We start from the raw sequence: 21,597 nt of genomic DNA, 5'->3' as shown, positions 1-21,597 counted from the left end.
GAGGCAGGATTTGATCTCAGGTCTTCCTGACTCCATGCCCAGAACTCTATCTACTGTGCCACCTACCTGCCCCAATCCCATATTTACCACTTTTCAAATTTCTAATCTCATATGAGGTGTTTGTACTGGATGATCTCTAAAGTTCCTTTCGGCCCTAAAATTTTATGTTGTATGAGATATACACATGGGTATAAACTGTAGACATAGTTTATGCTTTTCTTCTTGAACTCTTATGAGGAAAATGGCATACCCGGCAGATAAAGGGAGTGGTACAAAAGGTCAGAAACTAGCTTTGAACTACTCAATTGATTTCCACGTTCTTTACAAAAGGAAAATAGAACTGAATGGCAAAGCAATGAAAGAATTAAAATAAACTACCTTGCAGGACTGGACCAGGCTAATAAAATGCCTTCACCAAGAGTCATAAAAACCCATCTTCCTGTGCAACTACTGCCTCCATCCTTTTGGGAAAAAAACTGTAAGGTAAGTGTCAATATGGTGGGAAGAAAGAAGTGGGGGCAAGGAAAGCATTGCAGATGGGACTATGTGTTGCAGATGCAGAAAACTTGATCAAATTATATATCTACAGTGCCATAGCTACCAAGAGTAACAGATTTTGATGCCAGAGGGCTGCTGTAACCAGGAATATAAGCCATTATGATTCTGCTGTCTGCAGAGACACTCTATACAGAGGTATAACCAGAGTAGGGGAAGTAAGACATTGCCCTAGCCATGGCTGAATTGAGAGAGAACAAAATTGGTATCATAGGCTTGAGGGGAGTTGCTAATTAACCCCAACTAAAAGGTAAATGTGGGAAGGGTGCAGGGGTATACTGGAGTCAGGTCAAACAGATTTATGACCTCCCTCCCCAACGCCAATAGAAGAGGTGCAGGATGGGGCATCCTTTAGATATGGCTCCAGTGTCATAAGCTCTCAAGCCCTTAACTAAAGATAATTCTCTCCTTTCTACCATTGCCCCCCCCCAACACATACATACACACACACACACACACACACACACACACACACACACGCATGCACGCACATGCACACAGTCGTAACCTCGACCTCCAAAGTCCCGTTCTCCTTTTCAGAGGATCTCACATTTTCTACCCCTTGCTTGGAACTAAGCCTGGTCCACCATCAACTCCAAGACAATGAGATAAGTGCCCTAGTCACTCTTTTCTGTAGACAGGAAAGCTAGTAGTATCAGGGGAAAACACATAGGGGAAAAGGTCTGAGACACTCATCTCCATACTGGAGAGAAAATTTAGCTAATGAGCACCTAGTTAGCAATAGAAGTTCAAATAACAAGTCATTATCCTATATTTCTCCTCCTTTTTACAGCCTAACTCTCAAGGAGAGGTCAAAATTTGTCCATTGCTTCTAGTCCTTCTCTTCCCACTTTCTCCTCAGCCATTTGTAATCTGGCTTCCAACCTCACCACCCAATTGAAATTACTTTCTCCAAGCAACCAATAATCTCTTAATTGCTGAATCTAAGAGAATTTCATCTTCCTATCATTCCAAGTATTCTCTCTTCCCTTTGCTTTCCTTTTTTAAATAAAAGTATTTTATTATTTTCCAGTTACATGTAAGGATAGTTTTTAACATTTTTTTCATAGGATTTTTAGTTCCAAATTTTTCTCCCACCTTCCCTTCCCTCCCTCCTCCCCAAGATGGAAAGCAATGTGATATAGGTTGTATATGTGCAATCACATTAAACATATTTCTGCATTAGTCATATTGTGAATGAAGAATCACAGCACAAGGGAAAAACTTCAAAAAAGAAGGAAAAAAGCAGCCCAAAAGTAGAAACAGTATGGTTCAATCTGCATTCATAATCCACAGTTCTTTTTCTGGATGTTGAGAACATTTTCTTTCATGAGTTCTTTGAAATTGTCTTGGATCATTGCACCACTGAGAAGAGCCAAGTCTATCACCATTGTTCATCACACAATGTTGCTGTTATGTACACAATGTTCTCCTGGTTCTGCTCCTCTCAGTCAGCATTAGTTCATGTAAGTCCTTCCAGGTTTCTCTGAACTCCTCCTGCTCATAGTTTCTTACAGCACAATAATATTCCATTACATTCATATACCACAACTTGTTTAGCCATTCCCCAGTTGATGGGTATTCCCTCAATTTCCAATTCTTTGCCACCACAAAGAAAGTCTCTATAAATATTTTTGTACATATGGGTTCTTTTCCCTCTTCTATGATCTCTTTGGGATTCAGACCTAGCAGTGGTACCACTGGATCAAAGGGTTCCCTTTGCTTTCCTGACACAGATCTCTCCTAGTTCATCTGTTACCCATCTAACCACTGCTTCTCAATTTCCTTTGCTCAGTCCTGCCACTTAACCATAGTTACATCCCCTAAGATTATGTCCAGGGCCAGCTTCTATCCTCTCTCTCTCTCTCTCTCTCTCTCTCAATAATTTCTATCAGATCCCATTCCTTAATCATAATACCTATACAAATGACTTGCATAATACCTATACAAATACCTATATAGATCCAATTTTAATCTCTTGAACTCCAGTCCACCATCACCAACTTCTACTTGGACATATCCAATGGACATTCTATAAACATCTCAAATTCAATATGTTTAGAATGGAATTCATTGTCATAATCCCTCCACCAAGTTCCCTAATTCTGTTAAGGATATACATATTTCCAGTTACCCATCATCATAACCCTCATCATTGTCCTCTATTCTGTTCTCTCTCTCATCTCTGAAATGCAATAATTTGTAGATTTTACCTTTATAACATTTCTCATATCTGTCCCTTTCTCTTTAATCATATGTCCACCTTTCCTAGATCAGGCCTTAATCACTCCTCTTTGAACATTTGAAACAGCCACCTAATTATACTCTTGATGTCCACCTTCTTCTCTTTCCAGTCCTTTGTCCACAGCTGACAAAATAACCACCTTAAAGAACAAGTCTGACCATGACACTCCCCTATCCAAGAAATTTAAGTGGTTCTTTATTTCCTTATTTCCTCTAAGATAAAATACAACTCCTTAATTTATTACATATTACTATCCTCATGCATTATATATTCCATACAAACTGACTCCCTTTCTAGTCCCCAAACTTGGCATTCCAAATGCCAAGTGGTATCCTCCTTGGTGACCTCCATGCTTCTGTACAGGCTCTCTCATGTCTGGACCACACTCTCTCCTTACCTCTACTTCCAAGAATTTCTAGCTGCCTTAAAGGCTCAGTTCAGGTGTCATGCATATATGCTGAGTTTCAGGTGTCCATGGAACATCCAATCTGAGATGTCCAATAGGGAGTTGTAGTTGGGGAGAGAGATCAGGGCTGGACCAGTAGATCTGAGAGTCATTTACATACAAAGGACTATTGAAACCATGGGAGCTGATAAGATCACCAAGCTAAATAAGTGAGCATAACATAGATGAAGAGCCAGCAAAGACTGAGTAGACAGATAGAAGATCTAGGAGCAGTGTCTCAGAAACCTATTATGAAAAGAGTATCAAAGATTAGAGTGATTGACAGTGTCAACAGCTGTACAGAGGTCAAGAAGGATGAGGATTGAGAAAAGTCCATTAGATTTACAATTAAAAGATCATTTGTAACTTTGGAGAGAGCTGAGAGATGAGCTGAATCATAACGTTGCAAAACAGACTGCAAAGGCCTAAGAAGAAATTGAAAGGAAGGAAGTAGATGGCCTTCTCAAAGAATTTGTCCACAAAAGGGAAGAGAGATCTAGAAAGATAACAGGGATGGATGGATCAAATGAAGAGGAAGAGCTCCTTGGTAAATGCACTATCCAGAGATAGAGTTGTAAATGAGGAACAGCAAACAGGCCAGTGTAGCTGAATTATAGATGGCACAGAGGGGAATAAAGTATAAGAAGACTGGAAAAATAAGAAGGTACCAGGATACCACCAACCTACAATGTTCAGGGCCGCACTTTCCCCCATGTAAGCCAATGTTTGCCACCACCCCTTTCCCCAATCCAAGCAAAGCTAGATAGAACATGATGTACATATGGTTCAACATATATAATACTAAGCTGATTACAAGTATTATGATGGCACCAAGTTAATGTTCCACTTGACATGAAAAAATATGATGAGATTTCTAGTGTCCTAGACAGGGTGGTTTAATTTTTTCACCAAATAATACATTAAGCCAAATTCTATTCTAAAATAGAGTTGCAACCTTCTCTAGGAGACGGAAAACTGTTCACTCTTGTCATTGTGATTACATGCCCAATCAAATTGGACCATATGCAGGTAGAAATGACAAAGGATATCTCAACACTACAACAGAAACTAGAGGAAAGCACAGAAGAAACATACACTGACAAAAGATTAGCATCAGTTTTAGCTTAAGTTTTTCAAACATTTATGTTATGCAAGGCATGCTACTCTAGCACATTTTGGTCTATTTTAGAGAAACATGGATTAATTATGGATAAATGTAAAGTAAAAGTATATGTCAATGAACACAATTTGAAAGTTATGGTTACATGATAGGACTAGGAATAGAGATTGGGCCAGTGATTACATCAATATAAGAGAATTTGCTCTTCCAATGCAGATCAGTATCTTCTCTGCAACTGGCAATCTCAGACAATTACCTTCATTGCTGAGAATTTAAGTGACCTTCTTAGGGTCACAGAGCAAGTAGGTATCACAGGCAGGACTTGAACCCAGGTGTTCCTGGCTTCAAGGACACAGTCATGTACTGGAGCCCTCCCATATCTGTTCATAAGAAAAGATTGTTAAATTTTCAGTGTGAGCATTTACATCTCAGAAATCAGGAAAGGCTACAATCAGGATTTGATCATTTTGTACATTTTCTAGGCTAAAGAAAATGGTGGAGAAATGTTAATAACACAGATTAAAAGTGTACTTTTTTTTTTTCAGTAGAGTCAGTTAAACATTCATCAGCACACCCCTAGATGTCCACCACATTCTCTTCCTACCTACATGGTAGGCAAGCTAAATACAATGCTCTATGTTTATCTTTCTCTCTTACATTTTCTTTTTCTCTTTTCTTCCTACCTAATCCAGATGATCTATGTGGCAAGAAATGCCAAGGATACCATGGTGTCCTTTTTCCATTTCCATAGGATGGATAAGATATTTCCAGATGCAGGAAGCTGGGAAGAGTATTTTGAAACATTCTTGGAAGGCAAGGGTGAGTGAGCTACAGGAAAATCAGCTTCTCCAGCTCCTGCAGCAAGACAGTATTTCTGTTGTATAGCTGAACTTACCTGGGCCCTGGAATTTGCCATAGAATGGGTAATGAACCTTGAAAGGATAGGAGTACCAAAGAATTGGGATTTCAATGAAAAGCTGTTTACATGCTGTGAGAAAATAAATATTAATGACCAACATAGGGAACTTCAGATTCACACCAAGATAGTAGTAAGTGAGCTGGCTCAGTCTGGGTGGGGTCCAAATTCTTTGGATTTATTACCAAATATTGAGATATTTTCCCAAATCAAAAGGACAATTTAGTCCTTCTGACCTGATGTAATCCACCTTTAATTACATGAACCAATTAGATTTGATTGATGTGTAATGACCCGCCTCTTATCAAAAAGGGATAAAAACCTGGAAAAGTAACCATGTGGCCTCTTTGAACCACAAGAGGCTTGGGTGAGGCAATTGGGGTTAAGTGACTTGCCCAGGGTCACACAGCTAGTACATGTCAAGTGTCTGAGGCCAGATTTGAACTCAGGTCTTCCTGACTCCAGGGACGGTGCTCTATCCACTGTGCCACCTAGTTTCCCCATAGGATTCTTAATAATTCAAAAGATTAGCCTAACAATAAAAACCAAGAGGATAGAAAATGTCTATAGTCCAATATATGATATGCACTTGGACAAACAATCCACATAGCCCATCTGTAAGCACATAATTATAATGATAATAATAATAGCTAGCATTTATGCAGTGGTTTAAAGTTTGAAATGTGCTTTACAAATATATGTGCACATATAAAGGCATACAGAGGTTTTTAGGCAGTTTTTTTTTAATTGACCTCAATCTTCTCTGAAACTGAGGTCTATCTTGTTAACACCCTATTCTTCTGGCAAAGTTTCATACAGCTCCAATTACAAGGCAAAGATTTCCACAATCTCCAATAATTTAAAGTTTAAAATCACCCAAAGGGGGAAAAAAGAGTGCACATTATAGGTGTGAGCAACTGCAACACATTATTTTAATTAATTGCATGGGAGTTGTTACACAAACATATCATGAAAGACACGTTTGACCAGAAAAAAAGCAAAGATATAGAAAGAGAAACAGTTAACTAATGAATATGCCACATACTCCACTGACATCAAGGCAATGTCAAGAGATATAAAAGGACCCCTCCTTTACTCAGCATATCTAGTAGACTCCCCAGTATCATATTCACAAGACATAGACAAGAGTCTCATAGTGTGGAGAGGGATGAAGGGGTCAATTGCCATGTGTATTATTAAAGGGATAATTTAAAGCAATGAGATCACAAATTCATTGAGGTATTGAAGATAAACCTCCTGGGGGTTTCCAAAGCTATAATCCATGCCTTTAGAGCTGTCCTGAATTCCTTAAGGAGTGTCAGAAAGCTGATGACTGAGCAGCATCAACTCAACCATTCAATAAATACCTTATTGGACATAACAGGTTAAAAATATCATTCATGTAAGACCAATTTATGTATAGGTGAAATAGGTAACCACCTAAATATTGTGATTTAATAGATGTGGCCAAAGTCCCCATGTTCAAAAATATCACACCCCCTAGGACAGGACTTGTCAATCATTATAGTCAATCAATCAACAGCATTTTTTTAAGTGTTCACTATATGCCAGGCACTGTGCTAAGTGCAGGGAATATAAAAAAGGCAAAATCTCAGTTTTTGCCCTCGAGGTACTCATATTTTAGTGGGGGAGACAATATGAAAACAACAATGTACATACAAGATATTTGAAGGGTACAGTAGAGGTGATATCAGAGGAATGGCACTAGCAGTAGACTGGCTCAATAGTCTACCTACAAACACTGGAATGCAAATACCTCTGGCATTACTCTGTCACTAATGCCTTAGTTTGAATGGTATTGTAATATTGCTGTCTAAAGTGACAAAAAATGACCCTCTGGGATGTAAAACAGACATTTTGATGGAAGGAAGTGTGGAGGCATATTGCATGTGCCAAGTTCTGAGTATTGGCATGAAAAAAGTGAGGTACTCAACAAGAAGAGATAAGGTCTAAAGCAAACATCTTGTTTTATAACTTTAGCTGGACTCAACCCTGCTCTCACATGGGTATTCCAAATGCCAAGTCCAGCCAGCTAGCATTAAGCAGGCAAGGTTTATCCAAGGTTGCTAGAAGATAAGAGTTAGTTGAACATTAAACACCAGAAGCAGAGGCTAGGATGCAAGATGTCAGAAGAAAAAGAAGAAAAAAGCAGTAAGATGGTTAGAATCAAGGCCAATTGTTTAAACCAGAAAGTCTGAGGACATGGGGTCTGCAGGGTTAGGGACCAAGGCCTAGGTCAGTTCCTAGATGAGGCAGGAACAGACCATATACTCGAAGTCTGCTTACGGCAAGCACTCTCTTTGCCTTTTGTCCCAGAGAATAAGTAGCAGGAAATATTCTGTCTTTAACTACTTGTAACCAAGATAACCCTGTTCTTCTCTTTCAGGAGTGTGGGGATCCTGGTATGACCATGTAAAAGGATGGTGGAAAGCAAAAGACACAAACCCCATTCTCTACCTCTTCTATGAAGACATTAAGAAAGTATATAATAATTTTTAATCTGACTATATAGCTAGTCTACCTACCATTTCAATTTTATGAGACTAATGAAAAAGACTAAGACACAACATGTCACAATAACTGGTCATGGAGTCAGGAAAACCTGAATTCAAATATTGCCTCTGATTTACTAACTTGTGACTAAGGGCAATTCAAGTAACCTCTCTAAGCCTTAGTAAACTCTTTGGGTTGCATATTCTCTTTATATTCTTAAAAATTATTGAAGACCCCAAAGAGCTGTTTTAAAAAAAAAATGTGAGTAGTGTCTGTAGATTTTTACCACATTAGAATTTTTAAATATTTATTTTATTTATTTTAAAATAATGAAACCATTACACATTAACTCAAATAATATAGTTTCATTGTTTAAAAAAAAACATTTTCCAAACCAAAACATAATAGAGAAAAGAATGGCACTTTTTAACATAGTTTTGCAAATCTAGGTAACATCTGGCTAATGGAAAACAGCTTCTGCATTTAATCTGTTGTGATATGTTGTTTGGTTGACATCTATGAAGGAAATCTGGCCACACATAGATATGTATTGGGAAAAGGAAAGAATATTTTCATAGGTAAATAATATCTTATTATTAATATGAGAGGGCAACTAGGTGACACAGTTGATAGAGTGCTGGACCTACAGTCAGGAAGATTCATCCTCCTGAGTTCAAATCTGGCCTCAGCTGCTTACTAATTGTGTGACCCTGGGCAAGTCACCTAATCCTATTTGCTTCAGTTTCCTCATCTGGAAAATGAGCTAGAGAAGGAAATGGCAAATCATTCCACTATCATTCCAAGAAAAACTCAAATGAGGTCAAAGAGTCAGACACAACCAAAACAACTGAACGACAACAAATTATTATGAAAATACTTTTCCCTGGGGGCAGCTAGGTGGTGCAGTAGATAAAGCACTGGCCCTGGATTCAGGAGGTCCGAGTTCAAATCCAGCCTCAGGCATTTGACAATTACTAGCTGTGTGACTCTGGGCAAGTCACTTAACCCTCATTGCCCTATTTCCCCCCAAAAAAAATTTGACCTTACAAACCCCCTGAAAGGGCCTCAAAAACCTCCCAGGGAGGGGAACTTGGGGTAGGAGGCAAAGTCAAGATGGTGAAAGAAGGGCAGTACCTTCTCAGAGTTCCCCACACGATCACAAAAACAACCTCTAGATAATGCCATAAGACAATTCCTGGAGCAGCAGAACACACAAAAGGATGGTGTAAGATCATTTTGCAGCCAAAGACGGCATAGAAGGTCAGTGGGAAAGATCTGTTTTACTGGGGTGGGAGTAGAGCCCAGCCCCACTGTCACACCAACACAGATCCAGCCCCAGGCAAGCCATGCCTCTGAATTGGCTGAAGTGGTGGTTTCTTCTGGAACTAAGCTCACGGTCTGGAGAGAGGGCTGAATTGGCTGGCCAGGGGGAGATTACAAGCATCTCTGCTAGCACTGAGGTAAAACTCTGTTGTTTTGCCCGAGTTGTGAACCAGGAAGCAGTCTTGAGTTGCAGCCCAGTTGGGGGAGGGGCACAAACTCACAGGAGCTAGCAACCACAGCTAAAGAGATTTATTATTTCTGGGTTAAAGAGCAAGTAGGCCTGGGCTTATTTACAGATGAGAGCACAGACCAGGGGAGTCTAGAATGTGCTTCTCCTTAAATCGTACAACATGGGACTCCCTGAAGCTTGGGACAGTGAATCCTGAAAGCAGTGCCCCACCTTAAGAAGGAATTAAAAGTCAAAATATAGGCTAGCAAAATGAACAGACAGCAAAGGAAGCAGACCATAGAAAGTTTCTTTGGTGATAAGGAAGATCAAAATGTACCCTCAGAAGCAGATAACAAAGTCAAAGCTCCTACATCCAAAGCTTTCAAGAAAAATATGAAATGGTCTCAGGTCATAAAAGCACTCAAAAAGGACTTTGACGATAAAGGAAGAGAGGTAGAGGGAAAAATGGAAAGAGAAATGAGGGTGATACAAGAAAGTCATAAAAAAAAGTCAACAGCTTGAAAAGCCAAATGAAAGCTCTCTGAAGAAAATCATTGCTTAAGAATTAGGATTTAACAAATGGAGGCTAATGATATTATGAGAAATCAAGGTACAATAAAGCAAATCCAAATGAATTTTTAAAATAGAGGACAATGTGAAATATCTCCTTGGAAAAGCAGCTGACCTGGAAAGTAGATCTAGGAGAGATAACTTTAAAATTATTAGACTACCTGAAAACCATGATCAAAAAAGAGCTTATACATAATCTTCCAAGAGATTGTCAGGGAAATTGCCCTGATATTCTAGAAGCAGAAGGTAAAATGGAAATTGAAAGAATCCACCAGTCACCTCCTGAAAGAGATCCTAAAAGGAACACTTACAGGAATACTGTAGCCAAATTCCAGAGCTAACAGGTCAAGGAGAAAATATTGAAAGCAGCCAGAAAGAAACAATTCAAGTACTGTGGAGCCACAGTCAGGTTAACACAAGATCTGGCAGCTTCTACATTAAAGGACTGGAGGGCATGGAATATGATGTTCCAGAGGGAAAAAGAATTGGGATTATAACCAAAATCACCTACCCAGCAAAACTGCATATAATCTTTCTGGGGGGAAAAAATAGAGCTTCGATGAAAAAAAGGACTTTAAGGCATTCATGAAGAAAACACCTGAACTGAATAGAAAATTTGACTTTCAAATACAAGACCCTAGAGACGCATGAAAAGCTAAACAGGAAAAAGAAATCATGAGGGAGATTAAAAGGTTAAACTGTTTACACTCCTACATGGAAAGATGATACTTCTAACTCATAAGAACTTTCTCAGTAGTAGGACAGCTGAAAGGAATAAATTTAGACAGAGGTTACAGGTGGGAATTGATTATTAAGGGGTGATATATGTAAAGCATTTATTTTTTGTTTATTGTTTGTGTTTTAGTTTTGGCTTTTGCAGGGCAGTCAGGGTGGAGTGGCATACCTAGGGCCAAGCAGCTGGTAAGTGACTTGTGTCTGAGGCCAAATTTGGGCTCAGGTCCTCCCGGATCCAGGGCGGGTGCTTTGCCCACTGTGTCACCTAGCTACCCCATGATGACATCTTTAAAATAAAATTAAGGGGTGAGTGAATTGCACTGGGAAAAAAGGAAAGGGAGAGGTGAAATGGAGTAAAGTATCTCACATAAAAGAAGCAAGAAAATGCTAATGGAGTGGAGGAGAAGATGGGGGGTGGGGGAGTGGGGGAGTGAACGAGCCTTACTCTCATCAGAATTGGCTCAAAAAGGGAATAACATACACACTCAAGTGGGTATAGTAATATATCTTGCCCTGTGGGGAAGTGGGAGGGGAAGGGAATGGGGGGGGGGTGAAGGAAGGGAGGGCAGATTGGGGGAGGGGCAGTCAGAAGCAAAACACTTTTGAGGAGGTAAAGGGTAAAAGAAGATAGAAATAGAGTAAATATCATGGGGGGTGAATAGGATGGAGGGAAACAGCAATAGTAACTGGGGGGAAAATTTGAAGCAGAGGCAAGAGCAATGTAAGATGATGATGATGATGATGATGATGATGATAGTGTTTTGCTGGGATGTTGGGAAGAAAATTCTTTGTCAGGTATATGATACTATATAGGGGCAGCTAGGTGGCACAGTTGATAAAGCACTGGTCTTGGATTCAGGAGGAACTGAGTTCAAATCCAGCCTCAGACACTTGACACCTACTAGCTGTGTGACCTTGAGCAAGTCACTTAACCCTCATTGCCCCACAAAAATTTTTTTAATTAAATTAAATTAATTAATTTTTTTAAAAAGATACTATATAAATGTTAGCTATTATTATTGTTGCAATAATCAACCTCATGGGTGTTTTGCAAGGAAATCTCCCTTTAAAGTACTTTGTAAATAGTTTACTATTAAAAAAAAGATGAGCAGGATGCTATCAGAAAAACCTGGAAAGACTTACATGAGTTGATGCAAAGTGAAATGTACTGTATACAAAATAACAGCAATATTTTAAGATGATCTGCTGCAAATGACTTAGTTATTTTCAGCTATGCAATGATCCAAGACAACTCTGAAGGACTTATGAAAAATGCAATCCACCTACAAAGAAAGAACTGATGGTATCTGAATACAGATGGAAGTATATTTTGTTGTTAGTTCTTTTTTCTAAAGTCTTTTTGTCTGCTATGTTTTGCATGACTGCACATGTATAACATTGAATTGCTTGAGTTCTTTAGTAGGGGATAGGGAGGAAGGAAGACAATTTGGAACACAAAGTTTTAAAAATCAATGTTACAATTTGTTCTTACATGTAAGGTGGGGAAAATTCTAAATAAATAATTTAAATAAATTTTTTTTAAAAATAATCTCCAGGGGTCCACATACTATACTTTGAGAACAAATGTCTAGTCTAACTAACTAGTCTAACCTCCTTATTTTACATATGAAGAAACTGATGCCCAGAGATAAAATAATTTATCCAAGGCAATCTGTATAAGCTAAATATGAATCCAAAGTGGCCTACATTGCCTTGAATCTGTACCTCCTAAAAATTTTAATTTGTGTTCAGGTTAATTAGGTTCCTCCAAATAGGGAATGCAACATACAAAAACCTAGAACCAAGAAGTGTTCTAAAAATCCAAGTTTCTAGTGTCTTTCAAGGGCCTATTATTTCAAGTATTATTATTTTATATTATATTATATTAATTATATTATAATATTATATTAATTATATTAATATTATATTATTATTTCAAGTATTATTAGTAACATACAACAAAGTAGCTCCCAAGGAACCACTCTGCCATTCATTACATCATATATCTGCTGGGGAGAGAAAATGCCCTTGGCTCTTTCCCAGGGACACTCAACTCAATCCATTTAAAACACAGCATTTTCATTCCCACTGTATTTAGGTTTATGATCATCTCCATCCCTTTTCAGGTTTTATGTTAGTTCTAATTCCTTGTCTCTACAAACCCTTTTCTATGGCCTTTCATTCTAACATTTGAATAATGTAGTAATTGTCTGTATCCTAAATTTCTTCACTAGCTACTCTTCTCCATTACTATTGACTAGATTTTCCTCTTTTATATTTTCCTCCATCCCCATTTTGTCTCTGTCCTGCTGTTGCCTCCATCTCCAGAGGCACTTCATTATCTTCCCATTTGGAATATGATGGTGGTTTGTGCTTGCCCCTATTGGTCAAGAGTAGGCTGCATACCCAGCTTAGAATGAACATATTACCTCAAAATTATATTAACTCTGACAAGTTTTGCCAGTGATTTCAGGTATCCCACTAAACTAATCCACAATATGGCTCTAACTCCCTCCCCCAAGAACATATGGACCCCAATGAAAATCCCTATAAAGATAAAGGTTCATGTCCTTAGACTCAGTCAATAGGAGGTGCTTTAACCCCTGGAACATAACTTAAAGGTTTCACAATACCAGGAATAAGGAAGGAGATCTCCAGACACCCTAGGAAAAAATGGTCTTGAAGTCACTTATTCATACAACAAAACTGCTCTCAGAAATTCAGAGGTGTCAAGGTCTGAAATACAATTCATAAGCCAGTATAGATAACCAGCTATGGATGGGAACCCAGTGTTATTTTTATAGATGATATCTGTCTATACTATAGTATAAATGGTAGTAATGAGTAACTAAAGCCAATCCAAATCAGGAAAGCAGATCAGGAGCCAACCTAAAGGCACCAGCAACAAGGATGCCTTGCAATTTGTGCAAATCCTACCTGAAATGGAAAATCTCTTCTATTCTTCCTACTGAAGCAATTGCCAATCAAAAACATGGGTAGCCTGGGAATTATAGGATGGAGTAGGTTAAAGGTAAATAGATAATCCTGGAATGGAGTAAGGGATATAATAATGATAATAATAATAATGGAATTTTATTGTGCTTTAAGATTTGCAAAACACTTTACAAATATCATCATGATCCATCTTCAATAATAGGTGAGTGCTATTATGATTCCCATTTTACTGATGAGGTCACCGAGGTAGACAAAGGTTAAGTGGCTTGGCCAGTGTTGCACAGCTAATCTTGTTTCTCAGGCAGTATTTAAACTTAGGTGGTGTAGTGGATAGAGAAGTCAGGAAGACCAGGATTGAAGTCTGGCCTCAGATATGTACTAGCTGTTTGACCTGGGAAAGTCACTTAACCTCTCTTTGCATCAGTTTCCCCATCTGTAAAAAGAGGATAAATAATAGTACCTCCGCCAAGGGTGGGTATGAGAATTAAATAACAATTGTAAAGCACCTAGCATGGTGCATAGCATATAGTAAATATATAGTAAATAAATAGTAAATGTTCATTATTATCATTGTTGTTATTATTCGAGGTGCAGTATTTTATCCACTGTGCCACCTGGTTGGTACCTCTCAAAGGGCAGAAGAAAAACATCTAATATCTTAAGGATTGATTCCTCCTCTCCACACAGGAAAAAAAGACTGTTACATATATACCTCTTAAGCTGTGGGACAGCAACCCTTTCCCTTATCATGAATATGCTGCATAAAAGAGGATTTAAGTTAAAATAAAATTGTAAGTTTACAAATTAAGCACAAAGCAAGAATCAAAAGCTCACTTCTCATGGAATTGGCATTGCCCAAGAATTTCCTTTAACAAATCTCAGTTACCCCCACAACTGACTTAGGTCTTCAGAAAAACATGTAAGTAGAGGCAACAGGTTTGTAAAGAGATGCATTGCAATTCCGATGAATAGTGTTCTGCTGGTATGCCAGCTATGACATTTGATCTTAATGTAGAATAAAGAAGTTCTCATTTCTCCTTCCATTCTCTCTGCAGAACCCCAAATGTGAAATTGGGAAGGTGATGAAATTCCTGGGGAAAAACCTGGATGAAAAGGTTTTAGATAAAATTATCTATTATACTTCATTTAATGTAATGAAGAAGAATCCCATGTCAAACTATACATACGATTCTTCAATGAATCATTCTATCTCCCCATTCATGAGGAAAGGTAATGTATGTTCTTTCACTTAGAAAATTAAGTTTCTGGATTATTGTCAATGCTTTAAATGAATGATAATAATAACAATAATAACTTGTTTAGTGAGTAGTCATAAACAACTCTTCATGACCCCATTTGGAGTTTTCTTAGCAAAGATACTGGAGGGGATTGCCATTTCCTTCTCTGGCTCATTTTACAGATGAGGAAACTGAGGCACAGAGAAGTTAAGTGATTTTCCCAGTGTGTCACACATTTAATCAGTGCCTGAGGCCAGATCTGAACTTGGGTCCTCCTGATTCCAGGCCTAGTGCTCTATCCACCATACCACCTAGCCGTAGTAATAATAATAAAAAATAAACTTTTTTTTTTGCAAGGCAATGAAGGTTAAGTGACTTGCCCAGGGTCATACAGCTAGTTAGGTGTCAAGTGTCTGAGGTCAGATTTGAACTCGGGTCCTCCTGAATCCAGGGCCAGTGCTTTATCCACTGTGCCACCTAGCTGCCCCCAAAAATAAACATTTATATAGCATTTACTAAGTGTCAGACACTGTGCTAAGTGCTTTACAATTATTATCTCACTTGATCCTCACAACAACCCTGGGATGTAAGTGATCTTATTATTCCAATTTTACAAATGAAGAAATTGAGGCAAACAGGAGTTAAGTGACTTGCCCAAGATCCCACAGCAAAAAGTGTCTGAGAACAGATTTTGAACTCAGGCCTTCCTGAATACAGACCCAGAGCTCTATCCACTATGCAACCTCTAGTGACTAGTACATACTAGGAACTGTACTGTGTTGGATTGGTGATCTCACTGGTATAGGAAACTCCTAGGTGAGGGAATCCTGACCATCAGCGCAGCTCAGCACTTTCTCAGCAACTTAGAGTCTCAGACAGTCCCTCAGAATACTGAAGTGACTTGCCCAGGGTCACACAGCCAGACTGTGTCACAGGGAGGACTTAAACTCAAGTCTTCTTGGCTCGGCTTCTAGGGCAACTCTCTATCCACTATCCCATTAAGTTGCTCAAGATTCTAAATACCAATATTAATTCATAAGCACTTTTCTATCTTTCAAACTAGAGATAGCACAAAGTATAAAATATGGTTAAACTCAAATGAAAACATTGCTTTATTCTAGAATTACTGATCACTTACACACATTGTAAAAAAGGAAAATGCATCGATAAGTAATGTCTAATGGGATAAAGGAGAATGTATCTTAAACTTTTGCTAGATACCTAAGGAGGCAGGCAGGAAAGAAGAGAGGGAAGAAGGGAGGGAGGGGAATTATTTGAGCATTAAAACATTTCTTATTAATAAATCATGCTCAGGTGCAGCTAGGTGGTGCAGTGGATAGAGCACTGGCCCTGGATTCAGGAGGACATGAGTTCAAATCTGGCCTCAGACACTTAACACTTACTAGCTGTGTGACTCTGGCCAAGTCACTTAACCCCAATTGCCTCACCAAAAAAAAAAAAATCATGCTCAATGAATGGTGGTAAATTACATAGCACTGAATAGATTTTAGCCACTAGAAGTGCTACTCCCCGATTACCCAATACTTCAGTTGTTCATTCGTTTCAGTCATGTCCAACTCTTCGTGATCCCATTTAGGGTTTTCTTGGCAAAGATAGTAGAGCAATTTGCCCTTTCCAATTCATTTTACAGATGAGGATACTGAGGCAAATAGGGTTAAGTGACTTGTCCTAAGTCATACATCTAGCAAGTGCCTGAGGCTGGATTTGAACTCATCAAAATGAGTCTTCCTGACTTCAGGCCCAGCACTCTATCCACTGTACCATCTAGCTAAATGCTGGATAGGTCATGCTCACTCTAGCATACTTCGACAAATACTAGTGGAAGGTAATTAGGGAGAATGCCAAGCTCTCTGTTTTATAGAGAATTGCCTCTAACCCCCAAATCTGCCCCTTTTATGGGTGGCAGCTACTCACTGCATTATTCTGGGGAATAGGGTTCAAGTAGGAATTTATCCAATTAAATTCTTGGCTCAAGTCCCCACTCAAATGAATAACCGCACTTTCACCCCTAGTCTGTTGTATTACAACAAACATTTATCACATGAATATAGCATTCTAGAATCAACCATATATCACATGTGAAATTTAACAAAGGGGTAAACTGAGGCAATTCTCCAAGAAAGATCTTTATTAACAGGGTCATGTGACCTGATAATAAAAGATGGGTGCACCTTAATAAAGGATGGCACCTCCTCTACACAGAAGACCCAAAATTGAAGATGCAACTCATTTTTATAAACAGAGCAAAGAACAAAACAAATCATATTGCTGGCCAGCATCACAGGGGTGAGGGCTCATTTTTTGTTACATCAAAGAAAGTGGTCATGGTTAAAGCACCGGCCCTGGGTTCAGGAGTACCTGAGTTCAAATCTGGCCTCAGACACTCGACACTTACTAGCTGTGTGACCCTGGGCAAGTCACTTAACCCCCATTGTCTGCAAAAAAAAAAAGTGGTCATGGTCCACAAATGGAATGGACATCACCTCTCTCTATCTCCAACTGCATCCTGAAAGTATTGATAAGGACCAGGTGTAGAGAATCATTGGCACCTAAAGAATAGATAAGAGCACCTTAATTGCTAAAGATGGGAGGTCAGTTCATCCAGCTTCTCAAGTATAACACACAAGATTTGTGTGTCATTTTTATTAGACTATTGAGAATGGAGTTTTTCTTTTTAATTTTTGCACACATGAGCTTCTTCACTAAGAGACAGAGAAGATGCTTTAGGTTTGTTACATAGAATACAGAATATGGTTATAGAACAAAATCACTTACAGAGTAAAATCAAATATAAAATGCAGGATCAAGAAGTAATTATCTCACATAGAAACATGGCTAAATTGTATACCCTATTCAGGGCCAAAGGAAAAAAAGGAAATAGACTTGAAATTCATTAAAACAGCCATCACATAGGCGAGTCACCCATGACTTTTCCCAAATCCAGGTTATCTCCAACCTAACTGTAAGCATGTCCCAAACTCAGAAGTTACCTGACTGACATAATTCAGGCACCTTAGGAACTCTCACTCAATGTTTAATTTAGAAAATGACCTGTGTCCCCCGCTGCCTTTCTCATGGGCTGTCAAAGGGTCACCATCATGTCAGATGGGGAACTCAGGAAATAGAGGTACCTCAGCTCATTTCTGACTCCCCCAAAAGGGCAGCAACCAGCAATGTAGATTGATATGATAACACCTCCTCTACCCACACTTCCCTGTCACCATCCTCTACTCTCACATTGACCCTGCGAATCTACCCCTCTCCAATAGCCTTCTCATTTAAGCTTTATCACAGGAAAATGGCTGCAGAACAAAGGCTGTTTTACCTCTTCTCATTGACTCTTCTTTTCTCAAAATTTATGGGCTGGTATTTTATGTTATTTCCCACCCTTCCCCATCATGGTATTCCAAATACCCTACTCCCCAGTCCTGCAACTCTTTCCAAGTCTCAATACAGAGGAGGCAGAATTGCACAGAGGAAAGAACATTCACTAACTCTGAAGTCAAAGGATTTTCATTCATACCCCATCCTAAATACTATCTGTGACCTTGGGCAAGTCATTCATCCTCTCTAGGCCTCTGGGTTTTTTTTCATCTGTAAAATGAAAGGTTTGAACTAAATGGGCTGTGAAGTCCCTTATAGTGCTAGCCCACATTATTTGAGCAAGGCCCAACTTCAAATGTTTTATAAGTGTCAACCAAAGACAAAGAATGCACAGTTCATTTTCTTCTCCTCCCCAATGAAGCAATATAAGGAGAGAGTCACAAGAGCAAAAAGCAAAGCATTGAGTGGGAAGTAGTCTATCCTTAATTAGCCTGTTAGTTAACAGGGTATATAACTGATAATAACCTCCAGTTAAGATTTCTACTGGGTAGAATAATTAATACCTCTTCTTTCGGATTACAGCATTGATCCCTAGGGCTCTCAACAATAGTACTTTGAATTTATTAAGAGATCCTTTCCTTTTGTCAAAGGAGCATAAAGATCCATGGACAGCTGAACCTAATTTTGCTTTAAGACAGTTTGTAAGTTCAAGCAGCCAGATATGGAAAGTACAAGTCCTTTAACTATCTTCCTTAAAATATTTGATTACTCAGTAATGAATTTGCTATTCCCAAATCAAATTAAATCTTAATTCTTTATATTCTACCCAAAACTCCTTTTCTTATAATTCTTTATTACCATCATTCATGTTGACTTTAAAAGTGAAACACCCCTGTTAAATACACATCCACATATGTGAATTATTTTCTGCATGAAATTTTTAGGAAAATTCATAAAAAATCCACTTAGGAAAAAATGTTGACATCTCATAAACAAGAGTCTGAACTTTTAAATGAACCAAATTTTAAAATAAAGTCAAGTAGGTGGCATAAATACATAGAGTAACAGACCTAGAATAAAGAAGACCTGAGTTCAAATCCAGCCTCAGATGCTTACCAGATGTATGATCCTGGATAAGTCACTTGACCTCTGTCTGCCTCAGTCTCCTTAACTGTAAAACGAGGGTAATAATAACACCCACTCTCAGGAGTTTTGTGAAGATCAAATGAGTTAATTTTTGTAAAGTATTTAGCACAGTGACTGGCACACAGTAAGTGCTTAATAAATGTTTATTTCCTTCCCTCCCATAAAATAAAAATCAGCATATTTTGAATCTTGTTTTTTTAATTAATTAAAATTTAGCATGTATTGGGTATGTTGCTATTAATGAAAACTATTTAATTATTAATAGTAATATCTTACATTTTTATATTAACATACTTGTAATGAAGATAGAGAGAGGCAGTCCCACCAACCAGTATGGGTGAAACCAATGAAGATCTCATGAGCTAGTTTGTATGAGCCCAAAGCTATTTTTGTTTTTGGTTTTTTTGCAGGGCAATGGGGGTTAAGTGACTTGCCCAGGATCATACAGCTTGTAAGTGTCAAGTGTCTGAGGCCGGAATTGAACTCAGGTCCTCCTGAATCCAGGGCTGGTGCTCTATCAGCAGATAGAGCGCCACCTAGCTGTCCCCCCAAAGATATTTTTAACCCACATACATTTTGTTAGCTTATTATACAAGATTATTTTCAAGCATTCAAACAACCCGCAAGCATTTGTTAAGCAGTATGTATGATTAATATTACACTCCGTGCTAGGGATCCTATAATGCACTAGATGCTGAGGATTCAATGACAAAAACAAAAGTGTTCCGGGAACTTTCACTCTAGTATGGAAATGCATATGTAGGTAAATTAAAAATATGTACTAAATAAAGATAAGGCAGATAATAATAAATAAATAGATGGATGATGGAGATATGGAGAGAGAGAGAAGAAACAGAGAGAGAGAGAGAAGAGACAGACAGAGAGTGAGAAGAGAGAGAATAAATAAATAATAAAATAAAGATAACTTGTTAGGGAGCACCAACAGCTGAGACAATCAAGAAAGGCCTCATGTAGGAAGTGACATGAGTTGAGTCATAATAACATGCTCTTAGAAAAAGTAGAAATGATTGTTGTTTTTTTTAATGGCTTGCTCTTTCCATGTTTTGGTACCAGCAGTTTATAAATGTGGGATAGAATATATATAATATATATATTATAATATATAATATATAGCATCCTTAATGATTAACATGATAGCAGCATAATCTTAGAGAGTCATGAGTAGCAATCTAGACTCAATTCTAGACCAACTCTCTAACCTCAGTTTCTTCTATAAAATAAGACTGATAATATCTCCCTTTCTCATTGGGACAACATTTAGAGTCAAAGGACCTGGATTTAAATCTTGCCTCTGTCACTAATTATGTGTGTGACTGTGGACAAGTCACTTAAATGACCCATGCTGGCTTCTAAGGTCCCTTTCAGCTCTAAATCTTTACTCCTATTAATATAGCTATGAAAACTCAACATGCTGTTGAGAAGAAAGAAAATAATAGTAATTATCTACCTTTATACAGCACTTTAAAGTTTTCAAAGCACTTTACATATATTATATTATCTCACTTCAATCACACAATAAACCTATAAGGTAGGTACTAACAGGTTTAGTATCCTTATTTTATAAAAAAAGGAAACTGAAGCTCAGAAAGATTAAATTCATCATTACATGTCTGGTGTCAGAGTTGGGATTTGAAGCTTTGTCTTCCTGATGTCAAGGTAGCACTATAACAGTGTAGCATGTGAATCTAGAATCATCTGTTTTTATTAAATATGCTTATTAAAACTTTCGTTGCTATATTTTAGGTGTGGTTGGAGACTGGAAAAATCATTTCACTGTAGCTCAGAATGAGAGATTTAATGAAGATTATAAGGAAAAGATGGCTGATACTACACTCTCTTTCTCCATGGAATACTAAGAAGGAAAATTTGGGATTGAGACAAAATGATGAAGAATTTTGTACTCACCCAAAGGTTTAAAGTTGAAGAAATTGCTACTAACTACACATTATTCTCATAACAATGACTTAAAATAAGTAAAAATTTTAGGCTAACTTGCCCTTTTTAGATTGGTCTTCACTGGCTCCAATTATCCCAGGAACTATCCTATTTTTTCATGTCCCTCTCCCTAGATATTTAATGTAGGTGCATTTCCATGATACTACTCATAATAAAGTTGAATATAGTATATTTCTGGCATGTACATTGATATATATATGTATATTTACTTATATTTATCTTGCTAGCCTCTTTGATTGTCACCATAACTTACAGTCCACCAAATTTATATATAACCATTTTGTAGCTATAGACTCCATAAATAAGCCCCAAGATGAAAAATAAAGAATAAGTTTAGAAAGCAT

General features: G+C 38.0%; 1 protein-coding gene across 1 annotated transcript in view; it reads left to right on the top strand.

The window, feature by feature from the left end:
- The window catches only part of LOC122749721 (sulfotransferase 1C4-like), a 44,729-nt gene extending 23,372 nt beyond the window's left edge, over positions 1 to 21,357 (top strand). Inside the window, exons 3-7 of the mRNA XM_043996212.1 lie at positions 386 to 483; positions 5,058 to 5,184; positions 7,689 to 7,783; positions 14,603 to 14,777; positions 21,041 to 21,357. Of these exons, the coding sequence (XP_043852147.1) occupies positions 386 to 483; positions 5,058 to 5,184; positions 7,689 to 7,783; positions 14,603 to 14,777; positions 21,041 to 21,153 (608 nt within the window). The 3' untranslated portion in view covers positions 21,154 to 21,357. The remainder of the gene's footprint in view (positions 1 to 385; positions 484 to 5,057; positions 5,185 to 7,688; positions 7,784 to 14,602; positions 14,778 to 21,040) is intronic.
- The last annotated feature ends 240 nt before the right edge of the window (positions 21,358 to 21,597 follow it).

This window comes from Dromiciops gliroides, chromosome 3, assembly GCF_019393635.1.
Source record: "Dromiciops gliroides isolate mDroGli1 chromosome 3, mDroGli1.pri, whole genome shotgun sequence".
Classification (NCBI taxonomy): Eukaryota; Metazoa; Chordata; class Mammalia; order Microbiotheria; family Microbiotheriidae; genus Dromiciops; species Dromiciops gliroides.
The sequence above is the reverse complement of the archived record's forward strand: the minus strand, read 5'-3'. Positions and strand labels throughout refer to the sequence as shown.